This window comes from Diadema antillarum, unplaced genomic scaffold, assembly GCF_040938485.1.
Source record: "Diadema antillarum isolate AM-2024a unplaced genomic scaffold, OU_Dant_1.0 seq00000462_RagTag, whole genome shotgun sequence".
Classification (NCBI taxonomy): Eukaryota; Metazoa; Echinodermata; class Echinoidea; order Diadematoida; family Diadematidae; genus Diadema; species Diadema antillarum.
The window spans coordinates 1,836,775-1,857,461 of NW_027271433.1; the positions used below are offsets into that span (position 1 = coordinate 1,836,775).

General features: G+C 40.2%; 1 protein-coding gene across 3 annotated transcripts in view; it reads right to left on the bottom strand.

Annotated features, from left to right (window-relative positions):
- LOC139733167 (eukaryotic translation initiation factor 4 gamma 1-like) overlaps positions 1-20,452 on the bottom strand; it is a 47,891-nt gene extending 27,439 nt beyond the window's left edge. For 2 of the 3 annotated variants that reach the window (XM_071644010.1, XM_071644008.1), the window contains exons 1-5: positions 20,440-20,452; positions 20,174-20,301; positions 3,176-3,248; positions 2,486-2,734; positions 1,363-1,599 (exon numbers count right to left, since the gene is read on the bottom strand). In XM_071644010.1, coding sequence (XP_071500111.1) covers positions 1,363-1,599; positions 2,486-2,734; positions 3,176-3,248; positions 20,174-20,232 — 618 coding nt within the window. In that variant the 5' untranslated portion in view covers positions 20,233-20,301; positions 20,440-20,452. The remainder of the gene's footprint in view (positions 1-1,362; positions 1,600-2,485; positions 2,735-3,175; positions 3,249-20,173; positions 20,302-20,439) is intronic. The other variant, XM_071644009.1, reaches the window with a different exon arrangement.
- Between the last annotated feature and the right edge of the window lie 235 nt (positions 20,453-20,687).

Consider the following 20,687-nt stretch of genomic DNA (forward strand, 5'->3'; position numbering starts at 1 on the left):
TTTCACAAAATTGGCAAAATATTAAAATGACAAGTTTGTCACGAATGTGTTGAATGTTCACCTTCCTTGACCTAAGTTTAATTGGATGAATAGGAGAGCATGTATTTGGGGATTTAAGGACTTTAACTTGACTTTGACCCATTCATAAGTTTATGCATTAAGTAATTTTCAAGGTATGGAGAAAAAGTGCAATTTCTGTATTGAAAAGTACATTGTTACCATTTTCATCAGGTTACACATGCATACACCAAGTGTAAAAAAAAAATAATCCTGCTGGCATTGCATAAATATGAGGGAAAGAGTAAAATTTTGAAGTGTTGCCCTTGACCTTTGACCCCATGAACCCTAAATTCTCTAGGTAATCACTGCCAGCCAGTACATACTATGTTCCATGAAGATACCTTGAACAATTTCTAAGGTACGGAGAAAAAAGTGAAGTTTTAATATTTTTACTTGACCTCTTGACCTTTGACCTCATGACCCCAAACTTTCACCAGAGAATCTTCATTGGGTAATTAATGTATACACTATGTTTCAAGAAAATATCTTCAGGCATTGAATAGATATGGTGGAAATAGTGAAATTTTAAGTCTTTGACCTTGACCTTTTGACCTTTCACCTTGAGCATGTGCACCCAAAAGTTGATAGGCACAACTTCACCCCCTAATACACATACATGCCAAGTTTCATTAGGATACCTCAAAAGGTTTTTTAGTTACGCTGTCCACAAAATTCATTACGCACATACGGAAGGACGGACGGAAGGAAGGACGGACCGAAGGAAGGACGGACAGACGGAAGGACGGACGGACAACCTGAAAACATAATGCCTCCGGCACCACTTCGTGGCGGAGGCATAAAAATCTGAAAGGTAATCTGTCAATGCAGGGAAACAAATGTAACCTATACACAAGTGTCTTTCCAAAACAAGAAATCCTCTTGAGCAAATGAAAAGGGACAGATAAATGTTATATGATATACAGTATAATGTCAATGTTACACAGAAAATATATGCTTTCCCCTCCTTATTTGACCCTTCAGCACCAAGGTCTCTTTCAAAGAAATCCTCCACTCACTGAAGTATATGATTTTATTCCCCATTTTGCAAAGATTCTGATGAATTGATCCATGTTTTGATTTAATTACGGGCAGAGTTTTGAGTACTACAGGGATGGTGTGATTCAGACAAGAAACACACATTTTACACGACTTACCAACAACGGGCAGTCATGGGCAGTACAGGTGCAACATCATCATTAAAGAAACTTTTCAGCAATTACAAGCATATGTGAACAAACAGCACAGAGTAGAGATATAAGTCATAATTTAAATTATTAAGAAAGGTGCAGACTCGACTCGTACCGGTTGCACAATGGGCATGGGGCCTGTAATGGGCGGCCCCGCCATGAGAGCATATGGAGGGCCTCCCGGCGTTGTGATGTACTGGCCAGATGCAGCCGTGTTGGGGGCCATTAGCTGAGGTGTGTTGCCCCCCTGCTGGGGGGTGGGGCCTCCCGCCTGGTGGTGGTGCTGGATACCCTGCATGTGGGTGGTATTCTGGTGGCGCATGGGGTAAATGTTCTGAGGCGGTATCTGGGGCTAGAATGGCAGGAGAGGGAAGGGGAAAGCAAGTGGAAATGAACATGTGATTGCTAACATAAACATCACGACAGATGGTACAGGACATGACTTAACCTTAAGTGAAAATTATAACCCAGCAGTAGATAATGCAGATGAATTTTCTTCTCCTTAGAATTATTCATTACTTCAAAAACTTAAACCCTGTCCATAGTGCTAATATCATGTAATCTAATACACAAACCCTTTTTTTTTTCTTTCTTTCTTTCTTTCTTTTTTTTTTTTTGGGGGGGGGGGGGCATCAACTTTCTATTAGAGATACTTCATCGATCAAGGACCATTAAAAGTCATAGCCCCCCTTCCTTCCCCCCCCCCAAAAAAAAAATAATAATAGGCCTCCAGTATTTCCAGTGTTTCTCTCAGGATTACATTTGGCATTGGGACGTTATCTACTTAGCAGTGAGCAACTGTGCATTCTTTGCGGTCACCCCACCCATATCTTGCCTGCAGAATTCCCTAGTGGCTCCCACAAAAACTATTGACATGTAAACTCAAAATGCTACACCATGTTAAGTTTATCTTGATTTCAATAAACAGAGTCAAATTATAGGAGAAGAATTAAAACACAAATTAACAATGAACTACGAGCATAGAGAAAATGAGGATTTCAGACATAACTGCAGGTTTCACATGATACAACCACATCTACTTCCATTTTTTAGTTAAATTGACCAGAACTTGGGGGCATTTAATACAATGTCATACACAGTTTGTGAAAGTGAAGGCTACAAATTGAACTGCTTACATAATTCAGGGTGTTAAAGCTTCCTGTCTTTACACCAATGCTGTCACCCTGAAGTGGGTAATTCCCTGCAAAGCAGACTACATGTAGCCTAGAGGCACTCACTTGCTGGTATCTCTGTGAAACTTGAGGGCCACGCGGGTTCGGGTAGCGCATATTCATGCCCATCATGGGCGCACCCGGCTGGGGCTGGTTGGGCAGGATGCCCTGCTGCGGTGACGCGGCCATGCCAGGCCGGTTGGGTGCCCCTTTGCTATTCATGTCATGGGGGAGTGCGTTGACAGCCACCGGGCTGACGGAAGGAGACGGAATGCGAGGGCTCTGTGATGGCACAGGATGTTGGGGCCGTGGTGGCTGTGAAATACAAAAAAAGTGGCCACAGTGGCAAAATGACAGATAATAAATTTGTGTCATATAAGGACCGAAATTCAACTGACTGCTCAGGATCTGTCACTCAATCTTGTAATAACTCAACTACAAGTGTTTTGTACGCTGTTATTTTTTAAAATTTGCCTGTTCAGATCTCTATCATACAACATGAAATGAACAAGAGAAACATGATTTTTTTTTTTCCAACTACAGTAATATGACAGTGATTGAACATGTCATACAACATAATAAACTACTGTAGATGAGGAAGTTTTTGCATGATTGAACATTTGAACTCTAGCAAAACAGATGAACTGTGCGTTAAGAATTGAATTGACTGTTGACTGTTTGAGCAAAGTATCCAAAAAAAAAAATCCAATGTCCCCACTAATCAATTTCTTTATAGGTTCTTGGAATATACTGCACCTGTTGTGGATTGTAGCGTGGCTGACGAGGACTTATCTCTTCAGGCCTCTGATGTCCACTGTAGCGGATCCTGCTGGTGCACCGGCAAGTCAAGGAAATTTGTCAGGCTTCTTTTATAGCTCTCCATCATATCAAACTTCCCAGGCAAACTCAGTTCCCATACTACAAAACACCAACACTTGATGTACATCGTAGCCTCTTGTCATAAAAGGAAAGGCTTTCTTGAATACACCTGTAGACTGTTTTTGTCATTACAATTCTCGGTATCGCCAATGCGCAGAAAATTTCTGCGCACGCTGAAGAGCTCTGTCACAGACGCACTGTGGGATTCCTCGGTGCCCTTGTTCGCTTCCGGTTGTCTCACGCCAGTCGCAGTTCCCATACAATTCAATGGACTTATTTGTCTGCTTTTCCGTTGTTACCCCCTTTTTTTTTTTGGCTATAATTCAGCTTAAAAGAGCTGAAAGTTTCTAAGTTTGACTGATTTGCAGCCACTAGAGTCATGGTTCACTACTGTAAGGCTTCAATGTGCTGGTCACATGATGGAAAGCGAAGAAATCTTCAACATAAAATACCTCTGGATAAAGACAGAGCGTGATCTGAGCAGTCAAAACCGGGGCAAGTTTGTCCCGTGAGCTATCCCATAATGCATCTAAAATGCTGCTCTGTGCACAGCACCTACATAGGTATTGGCGATACCGAGAATTCATTGATGCTTCTTTTCTTACAGCACAGTAACATGATTAACAAAGTATTTCATTCACTTGCTCCCTCCCATTAGCTGCCATAGAAAGGAGTTCACTCAGTTGTTGCTAGGTAGGGCAAGCCTCCTGCAAGCTTTGTGGTTGTTAAGGGCAACTTTTGTGGACGAAGCATGCATAAATTCTGAATACATTACAGAACTGATCTATTGATAAGGATATGACATCAGTTTCTGATGTCCAAAGAGTGAGAGAATAAAAAATGTCGCAGGTGAATCACTGTCTGGCAGTACATGCACACCTAGAGCCATTTTTAACACATGGAAAAAAACATTTAGCATTTTTCACTTGACCTGTAACCTCGATCCCACGGTCCAAAACCTTTCCTACAGAATATTTATCCGGTAATACATGTATATACTTTATTTTCATGAAAATACCTTCGGGCATTGTGGAGATCTAGGAAAATGGTAAATTGTCAGAATTGCAAAACTTTGTAGACCTTGATCCTTGATCCTTGACCCTGAGCGTGTGCACCCAAAGTTGACAGGAACAGGGTCGTCCACTGATTCATACACACAATGCCAAGTTTCATTAGGATACCTCAAATATTTCTTGAGTTATGCGATCCACAATTTTGATTATGGACCTGTAGACAGATGGATAACCCAAAAAGATAATGCCTCTAGCAACACTTCAGGGCAGGAGGCATAAAAAAAACACACCCAAACTCACAGTATTCACATGGGAGCTAAACAGATGTTCACGTCTTGTATTGTTTCTTTCAAATATTCTAAATCCAAAAGAAAGTTGTGGTTCTGACATCTAGCACTCAAGAGTATCTCTTCTGGATGAAAATGATCTCCTAATCATAGAATATTTCTCTGCACTCTGGTTCTACATTGTACATACATGATTGTATCTCGCCGTAATTCTAATGAAGAATGGGACTTGGATAACTCTTCAGTGAAAGAATGGCACAAGCCCGGCAAAGACAATGAACTTTACAACTAGAATGTGAATGAAAAAAAAAGGAGAAAACAATACAATGTACTTGCTTGCACACAGCATACTAATCAAGCAGTATGATCCATCAAAGTGTCATGCTATTCTCCAGTATGAACTGTCTGATCAAGAAAAAATTAAGAGGATACAGCTGTATGTAGAATTTGGTAGGATAGGTCTAAATAATTATATTTAAGACCACTATCTATACATCTCGTATGGATTTCATGGCCGTTTTATGGCATCAGAAGTTTACGGAAGGCATCCTGTCTACTGTCAAGTAAACAACTTGAAGTATTGTACTTATCGTTCCATAAATTCCATGGAATTTCATAAAGTTCATTTATGAATTTTTAATTTGTATGTGTAATCAACACTTCTGCTGTATGACAGGAAATAGAGCCAGTATTGATATCAGGGTTCACAAAATATATCTTGTACCAACACTTCCTCAAAGCAGCCTATCTGTGCACATTCTGTTAAGATATGTCCATGTCAATGAACTCCATTATCATTTGCTTGTACCCTAAGGCACTTAATTCACAGCATTTATTTGTTCATTGTGCAGGAAGGCAAGTTGCACAAAAAAAAGAAAGAAAGAAAGAAAGAGAGAAAAGGAAATGTAAAGAGTTAAATACTGTTAACAAAAGATGGGAAACTTCTGCTCTAAAGCTCTAGGTGCATGTCTAGAAATAGAATGAGAATGCAATCCGCATAATCTGAAATCTTGAATTCAACATGAATGTGGTGTACAATTGTAGTACTCTATGATACAGGCATGTACAGATGTATGGGATACATGTGGAAGTTCTGTAACCTCCAAGTTACAAAGCTAATTACATACATACATGTACTAGCTTATACCGACATGTTTTTTTTGTTTTTTGTTTTTTTTTTTGTGTGTGGGTGTGTGTGTGTGTGTATGCCGGAGATCCCCCCCATAGAGGTATAGTTATCAGAGAAAGGAGTGACTATTGGTACATTACACATATACAGGAAATACAATTGTATAAAATTAATACAAAGAGTTGTAAAGTAGTTCAGGAGTCTCTTCTATTAGACATTGTACATGTAATTTGTGCACTTTTCTGAAGAGTTCCTTTTCATGAGAAGAGAACAATAATTGACGTGCCCATTAATCACAACCCGGCTACATTGCAACAATCCCACTCTCAAGGTATACGCTGGTCCTTGATCACAGGAATGAATAACCTCCAAAGAATGCGGTGGTTCTCCCGTGTCATCCTGTACCAGAGGGGGTCAAGGGGAATACCAGCGTATTGTGTCCCATCTGCTGAGTAATACAGGACACACACACACATGTTATACACGCTCTCTGATTTGCAAAGTCATTGTGTGCATTCTAATATGAGAGCAAACACATAGTGCAACAATCGTATGATATCGGTGTATGTCCAGCATAGGGAATTTTAGCTCCAAGTTCTACATCACTGGGCCTTTATTATTATCAACTTGTCAACTTGTCATGGTTAATATTCCATCATATGCACCTGTGCCAAAGGTCCATGCATGTACAATTTGTACAAGTGTAAGTGCATATCACATGTACTACTCCATGTGCTTTGTCACTTGCGCCTACATGTATTCATACAACTTGTAATGCTATGTCACTTTTGTATCATGCATTATGCACAAGCACCTCCCATATGATGCATTGTATGTCGCATCTGACATGTACAGTCCATACTATACAACCGTATGTCACTTGTATTCCCTGCACAATCTTGCTGTAACTTAAAGTCTGCATTGTTGATCATAACAGTAGGACGAGCACTGAGATTTCATTTTGAAAGTACGATGTAAACCAATCAGTACTGGCACGTTTATTGACACATTTTAATCATCCTGCTAAATGTACGGCACTTTGCTATTTGCTCAGAATATTAATAGTGCAGTGTTCAGGTGAAACCCAATCTCAGCGTAGAAAAAATATTAGATAACTTTTTTCTTTTCAAAATGCTTTTCAGCTGTCTTCATACTATGTTTCATCTCTAAGAGTAAACCAAATTCCATCCATTTCAGTATAAAGTGAGCAAAAGCACCACGTTCCACAAACATGGGCAGCTGCACCACCTCTTGCGCACCCCATACCCACTGATTTCAATACCTCCATAAAATAGATTTTGCATGAAAATGGAAAGTGGGTGCCCCTACAATTTTTGCAGTCTTCCTGTGTATTCACTTACTGTGAAGGTGGAAATTTTCGCAGTGTTCAAATTTTCGCGTATTTCGCGCAACCAGAAACTAGCACGAAAATAGAAGCATGCGAATATTTTTGCTTGCCAGTACTTATTTGTTTGTTTGGTGATTCTTTTTCCTGAAGTGTCATACCTCATCTAGCCATATGCATCAAAGGCCAAAAGGGGCAGTTGCTCCGAAGAAATTAAAGCATGCATCATCATGGGAGAAATAATATGTATAAAGTACAAATGTAAACATTGGTGTTGTACAATGTACATTTGTAGCATTGCATGACACCGTCATATGCCAGCACACAAAAAGAAAAGGTTTACACATCAGTCCTTTTGCATGAGCTGCATTACTGTATTCTGTATGTCCAATGACTGGGGTTGTTTACTCTAAGGGGCAGACCATCCCAATTGTGAACACGGCATTAGGTTTCATCAATCTCCCTCCCCCTCTTTTTTTAAAAGGAATCACATCTCTGCTTTTGATAAATGATGCAATGTAACTATCAAAATCATCTGCTTTCACACTACTACACACTTTGTAGCTTGAAGAGTTGATTTTCTACGCTGTTCAGACATTAGAAAAGCTGTCTATATACAATTCATGCATGCATGGCGACACTAAACCGACAGTTCAGAAATGTTCTTGAACTCTTGCTGAGAAAAGGCCTTGTACACTCCCCTTCAAGATTACATTACCTTCAAAACATTTGAAACGGAAGCAGACTGGCATAACACACTCCTTGCACCTGCTTACAATGCAGGCAACTTCCGCTACACATTTTTGATGTACTACCTCTTTTCCACTCTGTTCAAGACCCCTGCCCAAGATGTTGAAGGAACTTTTGACTAAATGCCAGGTTCCCTGCTAATAACAAAATCCTTTACTGCCTTGGTAGGCCCCTACTCTCATCGTTCAAGGTGAAAGGAGTGATTAATGCATTACTGTGTTTGAAGGCAAGCCAGCTGATGATATAAACAGTACGTGTATATGCTGGTGTAACGTACTTATACAATGGACAAATGGTGAGTCAACAGGTCATTTGAATATAATCTTGCTATGTACAGGCTCTAGGAGTATTATATGAATTCATACTCATAATGAAAGTGTTCACCACACTTATTTCAACCAAACTATTTTCTTTCTTTTTTTGCAGCAAAGTCACATAAGTTAAAACTGTGCATATGAACGATAGTAAGCACTGCCACACAGCACATTGAAATGCCATCTTTTCAACTCATAGTCACATTGCATGGTAGTTCAAATTAAAAAAACACGAAATCTTTACAGCTGGCTTTATAATCTACCGCAAAACCAGAAAATTCATGTGTTTTTTAAATGTGTATTAATAAGCCTCATACTAAGAAGCAGCAATATCATTCTTTTTTTTTTTTTTTTTTTGGGGGGGGGGGGGGGGAATCAATGAAGTCAAGAACAACTTTCAATGCAAAACTGTGGCTTACATTGTACACTTACTGGCATCCTAAATGCCATTTCAAGTCAAGACCTTGCCCTTTCTGTGACAGCATTACATTTAGCAATGTAAACTCATTGTACTTCAGTCTATTGAATTTCATACCCCTTTCAGTAACTCACACATATTTGGTCAGCTCCTGGCCAGAGCTAAATTGGCCTGCGCCAAGCAGTAAAAATTGTGTTCAGCAACTATATCAGAGCCACGCTACTTTTACCATGACCCATTCACAAACTCGGCCACATAAGGGATAACTACAGTTTGTACCATGGTAAGTGAACGCGTGCTTCGGCGGAGGCACGAACAGGTAATTGAGACGTTTGGCTGTGCAAGGAATTTTGGCCCGAGCCTGGCGCTGCTGACATTCATAAACTCTTTGATTGGCGCCAGGCCCAAGCCTGGCCCATGCCTGGCACTAGCTTAGGGCAGCGCTAAAATAGCCCGAGCCTGGGGCGGGCCACTTTGGCCCGACCCATTCAAAACTCAAAATTTTACGACCTAGCTCCGGCCTGGCCCGAGCCAGAGAGTTACCGTAAAGTTCCGTGTATAAGACGCACTATTTTTTCGTCGGAAAACGTTGAAAATCGGGGGTGCGTCGTATACACGGGTACAGTCGAATCACGGAAAAAAATCTGTCATGTACACCCAATTTTATAAGGCCAACTTGGGGCATGTACGCCCAACGACGTTTGGAAGGTAACGGTAAGCAATCACTAAAACTTACGGATAAATGAGCGATCTTTCAATCTGGACACACACAAAAGCTGCAAATACGAGATAAACTTACATCGGCCTTGTGCAGTAACGATGTATCAATCTGGCCATAGACAACAGCTGTAACAGCACTGCTGTATGCTACCGATGTCAGTCTACCAAGCTACCAACAGCCAACCTAGTAGCTGGAATACGCGATGTACAGGTATCATTACTAAATTACCGATACCGTAAAACTTATCAATGTACTAGTATCAATATGGCCATAGACAAAAGCTGTAAAATACGGAGTAGGATCGACACTATGTCACCATAAATATGAACGATGTGTGAAGCATGCATGCATATCCATGTCGTTCGTTTGCTCTTCATTTCACGAGGCCAGCTAGGATAGCATAGCTACACAGTAGCTAGCTAGCTAGCTAGCAAGTCTTTGGCAAAGGCAGCAGCTGCAGAGAGGCTTTTGCTATGGACTCGCGTGCACACAGCGATAGGATCGAAGCGCGCTTGCCCGTTGCGCGCTGTGTGTGCAAGTCCATTGCTCTCTGTGTGCGTGTGCTGAAATTATAGCGAGCTGCCTTTTGCAAAAGGCTAGCACTGTGCATATGATACAAGCATGTACATTGTTACTGGTAACAGTGCATGAGTGTAATTACCGTACGCACCGTACGTCTTGCTGTATGATCCCTCTGCTACACTTGTTGATGTTTTTTCTTATTTTTCGTAATGAACCTTCCAGTCTGACATGCGTGAATATGCGAGACACCCTCTGCTATGTATGACAGCAAAGATCGTACTGTACACTCATGAGTACGATATGCATGACACATGTACCACGATTGAAAGGCGAAACAATAGCAAGTGAATACCGAGACAAGTCTTGCATTTTGCGTCTTCCATATTTTGCCGATGTCCGATGAATACCGTTAAAAGAAAATATAAAAGGAAACAAAAAATAGAGCAAATTCATGCTGCATTCTAGGGAAATTTTGAGCTGAAATAATATGTATGACACTTGCAGTATTTGCGTGGAAATTTTCGTGTTATTTTTTTTTTTTAAATTTTAGGTCCGAAAGCAGGGGTGCGTCTTATACACGGGTGCGTCTTATACACGGAACTTTATGGTACTGAAAGGGGTATCAAATCCTCTACAGCAAGTTCAGTTAGAAGAACTTTACTAGGATCTATGAATGCATTGAACAAAAGCCATATTTCTGCATTGAAAAATCACATTACAGAATGTTACATGGCCATACACTGGCACTGAAGCTATTACTATGGCATTCATAACATCTTATAACAACTCTCAATCACTTCAGCTTAAAATTACACCTTAAAAAGCACACAATAGGCTCTGTTCTTCTTGCTCTTTCTTATGAACTAGGTACACAATCCCCAAAGGGTGGTGCCCCTTTCTAATAAAGATTACCAGTACTCTATTCTAGACATATTAAAGATATCGATTCAAGACCAAAGATATAAAATCCTTGAAACAGATTCAATAGTCACATAAGATACTGAATCCGTGAGACAGATTCATGAATCACATTTTGTGTCTTCTTTGGTGCATGGCACACAATAGGCAACTCACAAAGAGTAGAGGAAATCGTCACATACATGTAACTGTAACACATATTCAGACCTCCCAACCGTTCTGACTGAAAAATGGGGATGATTTGACTCAAAAGTAGGAAAGAAAGAGCAGTTCCCATAGGAGTGTGTAGTAAAATTATCCAGAAAAATAGGAAACTCCTGTTGAAACAAGAGTTGGGAATGGTCAAAATTCAGATTCTTTCCTCCAAATGCAGTATGGTTGGGAGGTCTGGATATTTCAAAGCCTCTTTGGGAGACTATGTGATACCCCATTTACACAGGGCAGTTAAAGCACCCAAGGAGCACTCCTGGACACCCCCCCCCCCCCAAAAAAAAAAAATAAATAAATAAAAAATAAAAAAATCTACATGAACAGACCTTCAGGCCCTTGGGCGCCCCTCTCTAGGCTGGGGTCAGGAGCGCTCCCTGAAATTCTATATAAATGGTCACCTATGTTTAGTGAGTGCTCCAGAAGTTCAATGCGCTGCACATCGTGCATACAGTTTGTATGTTAGAAGTTCCTGTGCACTCGAAGGTCATCACAACATTTAAAACCCCTCACTAAGCCATGCATGTGGTCTCAGCAAGCAGTGATTCTCTGTATGAACAGACTAAGAGGAGGGAAAGTCGAAGAGATTCAGGAGCGTTCCTAGGTCGACTTTGTGTACACAATGTAGATGGGGTTTCAGATGAATTACTCTCGTTCGAGAGCAGCTTACTTTCTTTGAAACAAAAATATTGCCAGTTGGTTTGCTTTGATCTATTCGATTCTATTTAAGAGTTATTTTTACTCTTTTCGGGGGGGGGGGGGGGGGTGGTCGATTCCCCTTTTCCACTTTAAATGCTTGCTTACCCTGGCCATCATATTCATGATGCACAAGGATGGCTGCACACACTTTATTCATGCTACAGAAACCCATTTCTTACCATGACTATTAGGATATCACTCTGAAGGCAGGAGGGGAGTTGCAATGTAGGAGTGACAATTACTGTACCTCTGGGATAAGTCTGTATGCAAGAATGCACCACTGGGTTTTTGATGGCATTTTAATTCACAAGTCCAAAATTGACCAGAGGGTGAGGAGAGAAAGAGATAGGAAAGGGGGGGGGGGGGTGACTGCATGAATCGAGCAGTGCTCACCAGAGCATCACACTGCCACGTGTCTTGCTTTTTTATGTGCCATATTGCTACAATACACGGATAGATAATTAAAAAACATTTATTGCACCAGATTTTTAGCGAGTCCAGCTTCCTCCGTTGGTACAATTTGTATATTTGCTCCTAAATCCAAACCAGTGGGTAACAGAAATAGGAATTAATCTACCTTTTTTACCACCTTGGAACTTCATGCCTTCTATTCTACGTACAACCTGTATCATCAGTATGGAATGCATCATTGCACTTGCAGTGAATCGGCACACTTTGGAATGAGTAAAATGAATGCATAATAGTAGAACTTGACAAGTGGCAGAAAAGTGGCAGAACTCACACAAAGGAGTGAGTGTCACAGTTAATCTTGTTTAACTTTCACTTATCAGCTTTCATTAAACTACCATTCACAAATCAAGATGACTGCGCTCAAAAAAAAAAAAATGATAGCATTATCTAGTGTATGTCTCACTGTAATTCCTCTAGATTTGAAATTAAACAAATCCCTCTATCAATCAGTATCACTATACATTGTAAACATATGCAAAACTAAAAAAAAAAAAAATGTGCACTTGCTGCAATATTGTGTTTTGAGTGAAATCATTTCCCCCTGGTTTCTAACACCCTCAAAAATGAAATATGTAGCATCTTGTTTTGGAACGAATTCAGCACGACCTTTGTGCCACATAGTGCAATTACTCATATTATAGCTGCAATGGCTCCAGGTAGCGTTTCTACATTGAAATGAGGTGTCGCAACACCTCCATTGTTTTGAGGGGGATTTTATGGTACAGACCAGGAGTCCAGGACATGTACTTTACCATGCATAGTGCATGTGCAATATTACTTAGCACATCATGCTCTGCCTTGTATTGCTTTCCTGTGGATTACATAATTTTCTTTGAAATGGCATAATGAGTCCAGCCACAGGATCCAATGACAGGCAGATGCTTTTGCATCACCTTTAATAGAGTAACCAGTAACCCTTGCTATGAAAACATGCAGCAGCATACAAATTGACACTTGGGTGTTTAAGGACAATGTTATTGCTCTGTGGGATTTCATAGAATACTGGAAATACATATACAGTCAAACCTGTCTATAGCGGCCACCCAAGGGAAACGGAAAATGTGGCCGTTACAGACAGGTGGCCGCTATAGACAGGTAATCCAACTTTGTGTGCATTGCTTACATGTACATGTATCATCGTTGTATCCTTACATGTACATGTATGTGTGAGCGTATGCACACACCGTGTTTCATGCATGAAATCATGCCGGTGTACATGAAATTGTTGCACAGTAGTATGTGTATTGTCGTGAAGAAAGCTTAACGGTAGTGCATAGTTATGATTGAACGAGGGATGAATGCAGCAGAGGCGATCACTGATCGTTGCCCGCATGGCTGCAAAGCAGAAAAAGACACTGAATTATCGGCTCGGCTAAGGCTCATTTGGGTTTTTGGCCGCTATAGACAGGTTAAATTCTACCGCGGGAAACAAAATTTGTGGCCGCTGGCCGCGTTAGACAGGTGGCCGCTATACACAGGGTCTTTAACAGGGTTTTTATCTCGGGGGGATTTTTCAGTGGCCGCTATAGACAGGTGGCCGCTATAGACAGGTGGCCGCTAAGGCAGGTTTGACTGTACTTGGAAATATTCCCTTTCCCAAACACTTCACAAGACATCTAGACTTGCTTAGACATCCCTGAATATGCAATATAATATTTTTATCTTTAATCATTATTATTATTATTTATTATCATTTCTTCTTCTTTTTTTTGGGGGGGGGGGGTGGGGGGGGTGTCATCCTCTAGATAAGATGTTAACTCAATGTTGCTTACAACAAATATCACCAAGGAGACCTACCTTAGCAGTACATTCTTGGGTACCATCAAACTGTTCATCCACACCATACTCTAAACTTTGCTCAGATACAATATTTGCCCCCTCAAAAAACAAACAAACAAACAAACAGAAAAGCAAAATCACACCACCAAACAACAATACAAATACACGCACTCGTTTCATATAGCAACACAACATTATCTGTGGTTCATCATCATACAGTCTACAATCATTCCTACAGTGTTGACAGATATTTGGGCCAGGTGAGATTGTGAAGAACAAGTTTCCATGGCGATGAATGGCTATGACATCACACTTTGGTACTCTATGCCGTCTGAAATTGCAGACCGATAGGTCCTTCTGCAGATTTATTTTGAATCATTCTTAGCTCAGATTTTTTCCAGAACTTTTTAGCATACTGCAAAACTACTAAATGGAAGAAACGAACGTGCGAAGCATGCTACAGTTGTACCACACACGAGCTTCTTTGCAAAGAGCTCTGCTGATCAGCTTAAAATTTTGCTACCCAACAATGGAAGTGAAAATGAAAGTGCTTAGACATTCAGATGGGTCTCGCCAGGCCCTCTCAACTGGGCTTGCCCCTTGCCAGTGGCTTGACTCTTGCCTCATGTGATGACCCTCTGTTCACAAGTTTCTCTAGCAATTACTACAGTGAAAGGGCAATTGACAAAGGTTAAATCAAGGGATGTCCATCCAGCGTAGCGGGCAACTGTCACCACCACTGAGCATGTTTGCAGGAGCTGGTAAATAAGCCCACTCATACATATTAGCTTTACAAAATGTATGTCTACCTGGAGTTCAGAAGCCAACGGACATGAATGCACTATGCAATATAAGAATTGAGTAGGAAGAACTGAAAATAGTATTACTGATATACACAACAACTCCACAACAAAGTGTCATTTGGCTATCTAAATGATATGGAGGCAAGTAACTACTTTACTAACCATTGATTTTATTTCCATTTATTCCCATGCAACTTGCCATGTTGGATATTTATGTGGTCTAAAAGCGCACCCACAGAGCATTTTTAGAAGAACACAATATACTGATCCAAAAGCATACTGTAGCGGAAGTTGACAAGAGTGCCTATAGCAGGCACAATATAGCTCAGATTTGATTCTGTGCACTAGTGACATTGGCATGCCTGTGTGACACAAGCATGCATAAATTGAAATACCAAATGCGGCAAAAAGCACCAAAGAAATATCTAAAGAAATAAGTACCTGTATTCACTAACATACTTTGTGCAGTTTATTATTTTCAAACTACACCTGTACATGTAGAGACAGAAAAAAAAATTTTTTTTTCATTCACCATGTTTATGAAACTAATCTAGCAGTGGAAAATGTTAGTGCCCAAACATGCAAATTTGTGTTGTGTTTACCTTGTAGATTTTGTTTTCTTTTGTTTTGTTTTTTTAACTAAAGAAGTGCTTGTTGTGTTTCATGGCTGGTTAAAACAAAGCAACTTCAGAAATGTTGAAAGAATAGGCCATGTGTTCTCATAGATGTCAAGATTTACCTAGTACATGTAAGGCCAAGTAAAAAAAGAAAGTAGTTTCTCGTCCGGGTTTTTTGAGCAAGGCGATGAGGGAGGTCCTTACTATTTGATATCTTACTATTTTTTCAAGGATCGTCAAAATGAAAGTAATATGTGTTTCTCGTCCGGTAATTCTGAGAAAGGTAACGAGAGAGGGCTTTACAATTGTCTATATTCAATTTATGAAATGAAATATCACTCTGGTAGCTGTGTTATGAGACCAGGTCCCAAGTGTACGTCTTGCCTGCACTCTGTGCATTTTCAAACAAATAGATATGTGCCATACTTGAAATGAAATTTCATGCATGCAGAAAACATTTGCTTTTTCTTTCCACTACAGATGTCAAGGGAACATGACCATCTTATTCTTAATACTGGTATTTGGTGTTGTAATGGCTTTTCTGATACCAGTGTACTTGCAATTCTGATGTATTGTGCTATTAATTGAAACAGGTATAAAACATGTCATTCAACAAATGTACGACTGAAATAAATTCCATGATATTCAAAACACTGCTTTATTTATTGGCGATTGTGACTTTTTGTGTCCACACAGCTGGTATGTATATCTGCAGTTCTTCACAGTACAATTGTAGCACATTCAACTGGAAACTGGCTTGTACAATTGCAGATGGATGTCAAAATGATACTGATATGGCATTCTAGCATTAAACGTTTAAAGATGTTTCTTCATGTTCTAAAAAGGCATTTGATAATCACTCATTATTTGGATGATGAATGATTGTATAACAGTACACTATACAGATGATACCACTCACGGCTGTGTCCGTGAATTTACATCGTGAAGAAAAGTATCCCGCAGAAATACGAGACAAACCAGAATCCGTGGAAAAGTTATTTATTTTGTAGATACACCCATTTAATAATTCTACATTTGTTGGAAAAGCGCATTCATTTTCTCTTCAAAATAGAATGTATCGCCGTGACAGACCAGGGGATGGGGACCCTGGTCAGCTACAAAACACGCACACTTTGCCGATATACGGTGCGGCACGGCCACTTCACTGGCACCAGGGAGGTGTGGACCTCCCTGCTGGCACCGTACCTTCTGACACTGCACACACATGCACATAGTCACAATGACATGAAAATGTATACAAACTCGATACCGTACAATCCTCACAAGCATTTGTACAGTACAATTCATCCGCTTAAAATATCAGAAACGGGGAAAAATACGAACAACGCGCGAAATATGCGTGGAATATCAGCGATTGTTCGCAAAAATGTTGCCGCTATCGCGTTCACGACGTACCGAGTGCGCTGTACATCACAGCCCAGTAGGCCGGCCCGCCGCGCCACCCTTCCAACTACAGTGCAGTTCGACGCTTTGTGGGTCATTCCTTCTTGCCGATCGGCCGAGCTCGCAGTGTGAAATGCATGCGTTATTACATACACACTACACACAGAAGCTACAGCTGTACTACAGTCTACAGCTAAGTAGAGGACGCAAGGCATAAAAATTAGAAATGAGACGTCACGATTGGTAGGTGAATTGTCGATCTTTTTTTTTTTCGGCGGCCGAAAAAATAGTAAATATCAAAAAAGTCGATGCGGCAACTGAAAATCGATGCGGGCGGGGAGCGGGTTGGGACGAGAATTATGAATTTCTTGGTATTTTCAGCGCCATTTTGAAAATAGTAAATAGTAAAAAAATCGATGCGGCGGCCAAAATCGATGCGCGCGAGGACGAGAAACTGGTTTCTTTTTTTACTTGGCCTAATGGCACCATAAGAAAGCCTTTAATTCAGAGTTTTTTAAAAACTAAACTTTTAAATTCATGCTTTGTTCAAATGCGAGTATAATGCACGATTGCAATATTGCGCATGAATGGGTGAACTGCCTCTGTGAGGCAATTAGCAACCCTGACCCAACCCTATGCAAGGTGGGAATTTCATACATGCAGTTTGATGAGCTATGAACAGTATTAGTGTTATATACGCTGAATATCTCGCGAGGTTTTTATTTTCGCGAATTTCACACAAGTCGGGTGCTATTCGCGAAATTAAAGACACACGAAAATATTGACTCTGATCAAGCTATGAATGTGAGGTACGCGTACATACACACATGTACATTCGTCCATTCGGTACAGGACTCCATGATCGCGAATTTAACCACTCACGAAATCGTCGGAAGATTCCAATTCACAAAAATTCAGACTCGCTAAATATATGGCGTATACGGTTGTACAGTATGACCTAACCCGAGTGAAACAAGACAATTCTCCCAGGCAACAACATATAGCTCACACTTTCATGGGTGATGGATACCTATCGTACATTTCCCGAACCTTAACAAATGAGGTACATGTAGTACTACTAGTAGTAGTACTATATCGTATGTCGAAAGCTCAGCAAATTCACTGATATGATCTTGAGAGCTTTGATTTCCAGCCATCTCCATCTAAAATTGATACATGTTGAAACAAGCCACCCATAATTTGACCATAATGCTGTCCAAGATTTGACTGCCAGCTACAGCACATGTAAAACCTATGCTTTTGCATGCGCTCGAATTTTGGCACGGGAGGTCGAACCTTGGTGTTGTTTTTTTTACTGTTGAGTACAAAAGATTGCTTAAAGGGACTGTACAGTACTGGTTTGAGGTGGGGATTTAGGTTTATAACATTCCTAAGTAAGATAATGAGAAACCTCTTATGAAATATGAAAAAGCATGTAATTTTAAGAAGGATTCAACGTCTATTTGATGAAAATTGGCTTTCAAATGGCTGAGATATCCAAAAACAAAATCATAATAATAAAGGCGACAGGCCACGCCTTTTATTAGGATCTCTTTGTTTCACCTTGTTTTTGGATATCTTGGCCATTTCAAAACCGATTTTCATCAAATAAACTTTTGATACCCCTTAGAATTGCATGCTCTTTGACATCTCATCGAGTGGTTTCTGAATATCTCACAAAACGTTAAAAAAGCTAAATCCTCACCTCAACCAGAACTGTACAGTCCCTTTAAAATCTGTAGGTCCGTACATGCAGAATGTATGCTATACCTGATATAGCGTATATTTGTAAGTGCACTATGCGATTGACCCGTTGCTACACATGTGACCTTTGTGTATCAAGAGCCCAAACAAACTTGAGAGGTACAAGTATGAATGTACAAAGTTGTACATGGACACATCTCCACAGAGCCCTCAAACGCTCCCAACGCGAAGCAGTCAGGAACAGTATTCACATCATGTGTACAACACGCATTCCGATACAGTTCGCTTTGAGCACTCAACAAGGTCATATGCACTGATTAGACTCAAACAAAGAGTATACACAGTAATAAAATGACCTCTCTTGAGTTTGGCAGTTGCGCAAAAATAGCTATTAGAGCAAGCATAAACAGCGTTGGAAATGACAATAAAAATAATTAAATAACAATGACAATAATAGTAGTGGTAGTAATAATTATAATAATAACAATAATGATGGTGATGATAATAATAATAATAATAATAATAATAATAATAATAATAACAATAATAATAATAATAATATCTAATAATATTTATTTGCAAAAAACAAAAGTAACAATTTACATTTTCAGATTTGACATGAAACCACGGAAGAGGTGAAAACAAAACAGCAAGTGAAATGTAAACCAACACAAATTCTCAATCTCAGTGATCCTGAACTAGTGAAGGTGTGTGAGGAAATACTTACTGGTACATGTCCGCAGCGTTCTTTAATCCTACTGTACCTGTGCCGAGTTTTACATAGGGCTTCTTTTATACATCTATGCCAAGTCTGCACAATGAGGCCTGACGGCAGTCATGATGAACGTGCACATCATCACGCAATCACGTTTGAATCAATTCCCCCCCCCCCCCCCCACCCCCAATATTGCTATTGTATCAGGCATCATTGTTGGTATGTCACAATTACATACTGTAAATAGATACATGTGGTCTATGCAATACTCCAAGCCCCTTGATCTAAACATGCTCACGCCCAAATTGATAAATCATTAAAATGTCAAGCCCACACCCAACTTCAGAGTGTTACGTTAGAGCCCTAATCATTAAAGTTATCATGAAAATAGACAACAACCTGGATAATGTTGGGTAAATGGGAGAATAATGGCCTGGAAAACATTCCAAACCAATAAACATCATCAACAAACAGAAAAAAAAAAGTCATGGACCAAACACATAAGCTTGGGCTTACTTGAGACTTGTCATGCCACCATATTGCATCTTTGCGACGAGTGGGCATGCCATGCCTATCCCTATTGAGCCATTTGCACAGTGCACAGGTCAACCTCTTCATGTGGCACAGCTCAGCTCAGCGCAGTAACGAGCATGTGGCACACATGTCTGCTCAAAAAGGAATGACTTCAAAAGCTGTAAACATGTCAAATATCTCACGTGATCATCTGTTTATCCACTGAAAAGATCATCCCAACCATAATCATACTCATCACTTCATAAATCATGTATATATTTTCGGTAAATGTTTTCACTGATAATGGGAGCCGAGTGGGATTCCCATACCGGCATTTTCACTTCAATCATTGCAAAGCACGACGCTGCGCTACGTGTCCTGCGTATGTTAGTTTCCATAATACGGACACGTATGGTTAGCTGTATCGTTCATGATAAATACCTTAGAATCAGTCATTTCACACGATTTTCAAGAACATCAAATGTAATTTACAAATATAAGGAGTAACATAGCTTATAAACAGCAATTTCATTGGAAAAAGGATACTGTTGTGGGTGTTGTTGCTGGTAATACACACCTTTCCCCTTAGGAGTGGGATAGCTCATGGCAACTTGCAAATCGTACGGTAGTCCGTCCAGGACCAGCCGTTGTTTACCGTTTTTGGTAGAGATCTCCTGCGTAATTAAAGATAATATCAATCAAAATACTAAGCCTAAAAATACACAAATCAATACAATGCCACAACAAGATGATAGATACACCAGCAAACGAGATGAAGCTCGATTTTCTATGAGATACGTAATTTCCATTACCTTGTCACGGGTATTTCGAAGGAGACAAAACCCGAGAGCCGAGCCCCTCGATCGGGTAATTCATTTCTCCCGAAAGGAGTGTTCGTACGGTCTCGGGATATGATCGGAGAGTACTGCTCAGCACTGGTGACGTCATCGTCTGCATTCGTTTCGTCTGTGATGTCTGGGTGGAAATGGAAGTCACCGCATGGGTTTACACGGTGTTGACAAGAAAGGAAATGTTTGATCTAGTTTTATCGTTTGCCAGT